The sequence below is a fragment of the Oryza glaberrima genome, chromosome 2 (genome assembly GCF_000147395.1).
Source record: "Oryza glaberrima chromosome 2, OglaRS2, whole genome shotgun sequence".
Taxonomy (NCBI): Eukaryota; Viridiplantae; Streptophyta; class Magnoliopsida; order Poales; family Poaceae; genus Oryza; species Oryza glaberrima.
In genome coordinates, this window is record NC_068327.1 from 28705825 (window position 1) to 28711623 (window position 5799).

At 46.6% G+C, this 5799-nt stretch overlaps 1 protein-coding gene across 1 annotated transcript; it reads left to right on the forward strand.

The window, feature by feature from the left end:
- Window positions 1-3145: 3145 nt before the first annotated feature.
- Window positions 3146-5012, forward strand: LOC127761517 (uncharacterized). The gene is made up of 2 exons (XM_052285825.1): window positions 3146-3627; window positions 4460-5012. The coding sequence occupies exons 1-2, from the start codon at window positions 3285-3287 to the stop codon at window positions 4786-4788; spliced, it is 672 nt and encodes a 223-aa protein (XP_052141785.1). The 5' UTR covers window positions 3146-3284; the 3' UTR covers window positions 4789-5012.
- Window positions 5013-5799: the final 787 nt, after the last annotated feature.

A 5799-nucleotide genomic window follows, 5' to 3' on the forward strand; every position in this document is an offset into this window, starting at 1 on the left:
TATCTTGAACTCACCCGGTGAGACCGATCAATTTTTTTTTCACGAATCTGCAGTTCGTATGGTCACTAGTACTCCAGGACTACGATTCCTTCGGGAACAAAAAAACGGTAGAGACACGTGAAAATAATTATTGTGATCGAGATGCATCGTTTTAACTGGCTAAGCGTCCTAAAAGGATCTCAAGGACAAGAAATTAAAGCGGGTCGCTGTGCTTGCTGGCGCGACGTGATTGAACAACATTGCGACCTAACGAAGGACGTAAGACATACATTAATTTTGGAGGTATGATTATGTTTTCAGTCCCATGGATACAAAATTAAAACCATATGTACTCTGAACTCTGAAGTTCCGAACCGTAGCCTCTCAAAGATTCTCCGCACACAAAATATGCAAACAACTAAAATGAAATGGATGGTTGCGGCTTTTTATGCATGAGGAGTATGTTACAAACGAGGAGAAGTACTACCAGTACACGCTCTATGCAAATGTCCTTGTTGATCATATATTCAAGCACGTTGCTCGAGTTCCTCCCGCGTGCCACGTCCTTGTCAGAAATTTCGAGAGTTTTGGCAGTTTAATTTGTCGTTGGTTTACTAGATATATGCGCAACCACATCAGCATGACAGTACGTAAAACATCAGACGCATATATAAATCCGTGCGGCATTCAACTGGCAGCTGCATCGTTCCAAATTACTGTAACCTGTGCAAAATGCCAAAATCTCCCTTCCTTCGCGGATGTTCTCCCTCCCCTCCTCCTTTGACTTACGTAGGCCTCGACCGGCCGGTTACAGTCTTACGGATAACTTATGCTCCAGCGATGCAGCTGCTATAGACTGTCGTCATAACAAAGAAATGTTGTTTAATTACGTCCTCCTTATTATGCCACTTTTAACAGTATTAGCTGGCATGCAGCACGTCCCTACGACGACTCTCCTGCGGCCGGTACGTGTTGTGAGATCACACTACTCACTACACCAGCTCACTGCACTGCACGTATCACCGTCTAGTGATCAACTGATTATCCTACTGGTTATAAGGACGCTAGATTCTCGCCTATCCGACGCACAGCTCACGAATCCGACACGCGCGACGCCCTCCACGCCGCACGCCCACCCACATGCCGTTCACTCCGCTACGCCGCTAGCTGCCCCTGTCGCCATCGCGGGCGGCGGCGTCAGCGGCGTACGTACACTAGGGACAAAGCCAGCTACCGCACTGATGATCACCGCGCGCGCCGTAGAGTCCAAAGCGAAATCGGCCACACACACTCTGCCTGCCGCTGCATATGCATGCGGCAGTGCTCTTGCCAAACTCCGTAACGCATGCATGCACCGATCGAGGCGGCCGCCGTCCGATCGATCTCGATTGCCTGACGGCGCTATCGTGCAACGAATCTTGCACAAAATCCAGGCATTCGGGCGAAGCCGCGAACGTCGCGGCTCCCCTCCTTTTGCAGACATGCGTGACCGCCGCTCACAGTGCTATTGCTTTCGCTGACATAGCGAGTGAGACACCGAGACGGTCGTCGGTCGAGCAGTGCAGCGACGCATGCACGCATGCGGCAGTCAAAGCGTACGTATGCTTTTTCTTTTTCTCTCGTACGTCGATTGGGAGAGGTCGTCGTCTCTGGTGTACAGTGTACTACTCTCTCTACTTCTCTAGTCTCTGTAGTCCAACCAAAGAGAGGCAGCAAAAGATCAACATGGATACAGCCAGAAGTGATAAGTTATCACTGGATCCAGGTCACCTTATGCATGCGTGCCTCCAGATCAAGTGAATTGTGCAGCATTGTCGCTTTCATTAATTAGTTGTGTCACGTCAACGTTCTTGGCCTGTTAGCAGCACTCCAGTCTCCAGCTAGTGCTCCTGTGTTTTACGCTTTTGCTGCTGTTGGATGTTGCCGGCCGAGGTCGCTGATAGATGCTGGATTGCTGCCGACTTATCGCGGTTTGTTGGAATCTTCCTCTTTCAGACACAAAAGAAACAACTTTGTTGCTGGACCCGTCAAAAGGTAGGGGAGAAAAATAAAAGGCAGAGAGGATAAGAAAATATCGCCGGTGAAGTCGATGTGGCGTTTGACAGAGTACAGTTGCGTGAATGCGTCGATCGTCGATCACTGTAACGGACCAAGAACACTTCAGTGGATATTAGCTGTATGACTGTATCCGGTTAGCTCAGGACCTAGCCATATCTAGGGTCCGCATATCAACGAGAAAAATGAAAAGCGAAACAACAAAAGGACTCAAACGCCCATGTAGTAGCCGACATGTCTAATGCCTTGGAATAAGTCCACTTTGAGTCCCTTAAAAATGATCCGAATCTAATCCATGACCCTAAACCGCAAAACCAGATATCTCGACTCCCGAACTATTGAAACCGATACAATTTGACTTCCTTGGTGGTTTTGGAGAGCAGTTTCGCTGTCGTGGCGGTTAGGTGGCATTTGAATTTAAAACGTATACGTGGACTCGGTTGTCATTCACACACATAAAAATTGTGGGGCCCACTAGCATGTGGGCCCCACATGCCATCTTCTATCTCTTTCTTCTTCCTCCCTGCTCTCTTTCTTTCTCTTTCTCTTCTCTCCCCATAATTTTTAGGGTAAATTGAAACCATGCCATTATAATTTTGCAAAGTTTGAGATATGCCATCGGTATCTCAATGACATGTAGAACCCACATGAGTCAATCACATGTGGGTCAGGATGACATATCTCAAATTTTGTAAAATTATAACGGCATGGTTCCAATTTTCCCCAATTTTTATGTGTGTGAATGACAACATGTGGAGTATACATTTTTAATTCAAATGCCACCTAAGCGCCACGTCAACCCCATAGACTAGGTCAACACCGCCACGTCAGCAAAACCGTCCTTCAAAACCACCAGGAGAGTCAAATTGCACCGGTTTCAATAGTTCGGGGTCGAGATATCCGGTTTTGCGATTTAGGGTCATGGATAAGATTCGGGTCACTTTTAAGGGAGGCAAAGTGGACTTATTCCTAATGCCTTCTAACACGATTTTTACGGCCCGTTTAGACCCATAGCCCACAACTCCAGTTGGAATTCACGGCCCATTATAAATTTATGGGCCCAGATCACGGCCCATGCAGAAATAACTGCGGCAACTGCTCACTGCTCAGACCAACCAGAAGCCAACCGGAGTTAAGGAAGAAGGGAAGGAAAGCCACCCGAGCAAGCGGATCACATCGAGGTAGGGGAGGACCGGAGGAGCTGAGCTCAGCTCGGTGAGGGGTGGACTGGGAGTGCGTGGGTGGGTGTGATGGAGTGGACGACGGTGGAGGCGGCGAACGGGGCCAAGCTGAGCGTGCGGCTGTTCAAGCCGGCGGCGGGGGCGGAGGCGGCGGCGGCGGAGGACGTCGCGGTGGTGCTGGTGCACCCCTACACGATCCTGGGCGGCGTGCAGGGCCTGCTGCGCGGGATCGCCGAGGGCGTCGCGCGGCGCGGGTACCGCGCCGTCACCTTCGACATGCGCGGCGCCGGGAGGTCCACCGGCCGCGCCTCGCTCACCGGCTCCACCGAGGTCGGGGACGTCGAGGCCGTCTGCCGCTGGGTCGCTGACAATCTCAACCCGCGCGGCGTCCTCCTCGTCGGCTCCTCCGCTGGTAGGTTGCTGATTTTTCTTTTTCCCCAAATGACGTCGGTGCCCTTGTTTCATTCTCACCGAAGCTTCACAGAAGAGGGTTATGGTAATCGACCAAGTGATTTGCTCATTAGAAACTGTATTGATCTAACTGAATATGCAATTGGCGATTAGCCACTTAAATGGACCTGCAAGAAAATAGAAACAGCTTGTGCGTTGCAGCAGAACTGAAGTATCAGGTTTTTGGTCTTATGGATTTGGCATCAAATATACTAGCATGTTATTATTTCAGTGTCTTTGAAGTACAAATACAGAGTTACCTGGGTATTAGTCACATTGATTTGTTTTAGGTGACTCTGTGCAGATGCAAAGTAATCCACAAGAAGTTTCAATGGCGAAATTTCCCTTCTGTCAGGGTAGCCTAGTGTCCTCAGAAGCAACGTCTCTTGCTTGTTTACAGCTAGAACCATTGTTTTTCAGCAAATCCTGACTTTAGGCAATATATCATAACCTATTTTTATGAGCATATTTACATTTAGTTGGTTGCTTCTAGGTGTACCTACTTCTGGCCTATTCATTAGCTGTGGCTACTGAGACCTACTCAAACTGAACCTCTTCACGCGCTGTTCCCTGGACTCCAAAGTCATACATATAGTTATGATTTAAGATTTATGAATTCTTATGATTTAGTTATGTCAAGTTGTCAACAGATAGTGCTGCAAGTATAACTGATTATGTGTAAAACAATTGTGTTAAGATAATGACTCATATTCCACATACAAGTTTTCTTCAACCATTCTTGCAGCTGTTAGATCATGCTTAGTCATATATCTATATCCACTTTCCTGATGCAGGAGCACCAATAGCGGGATCTGCAGTTGATAAGGTTGACCAGGTCATTGGTTATGTTAGCATTGGGTACCCATTTGGTCTAATGGCCTCGGTCCTATTTGGCAGACACCACAATGCTATCCTCAAGTCTGAGAAACCAAAGTTATTCGTCATGGGAACTAAAGATGGCTTCACAAGTGTAAAGCAGCTGCAAAACAAGCTCAAGAATGCAGCAGGACGGGTTGATACTCACTTGATTGAAGGAGCTGGCCACTTCCAAATGGAAGGCCCTGCTTTTGATGCACGAATGGTTGACCTTATTGTTAATTTCATCAAATCCTTGCCCAAATAGCATTGACAGTGACTGTGTGCAAATTTGTCATGATTGTAGTGAGTTAGTGACAAACAAAAGAAGCTATTGAACAGTGCATTCATGGTGTGTATTTTCTCATCTTGTAATTGTACACTTGGTGTTGTAATTTTAGTTCAATCCGTGTTTCTTTCGAAGCCTAGTGTAAGATGATGAGTTTCAGATACAATACATTTACAGGACATGACATTTCATGGTTTCAGTCATCAAGTTGTTACCCTGCACTGTGATCAATTTCTTCCGGATGTTGCCCATTCAGTATGTACATGCTTCTCCTTGTGAGTGCAAGTGGTCAATATCCTTGCCATTTACCAGTCCAAAATATATACTCATTTTATGATAATGGAACCCAACAGTTTCCTGGTTCAGGTAGGACTTCTGTCTGTCGAAGTCTTATATGTTTGTTGAACTGTAACTTTATCTTGGTTATATAAATGCTGTTGATCTCATCCATTTTTTGTTGTCAGGCTTTTGGTGGCCTTTGTGACGATGAATGAAGAACCGAGTTAACAGTTTCAGAATCCTGTTGATCCAAAGTATATTCTTTAAACATTTTGCCCGGGCCACGTTAGATTCGGCTGTGTTGTTTGAGGGGTTTTGTCAGCTATTAAGACCTGACTGATGAGCCAACTAAGATGGGAAAGCATATGCAAGGTTGCTATTCTCCTGCTGTTGTTGAGTCTGCAATCCTACCAAGAGCTAAGTGCCAGTTAACTTTCTGTCAAAAACTGGTGCAGAAAAAAGACTTGCAGCTTGCAAGTTTTTTAAGCTTGTAGCCAGTTAACTCGTCATAGGTTAGACTTGAATCGAGCTAAGAGATGGCTAACTCAACTTGCATAGTTATGCTTCTACAGAAAATTGGTGTCTACAGTACTTTTAGTTATCTGTCAGCAAATGGTGTGCTGGTGTGGTCATGCAGTGCCCTCAAGAGTGTGGTCCTAACTTGCTTTGCTTTACTTGTAAAATCTGCATCGCAGCCTCAGTGCAATGTTT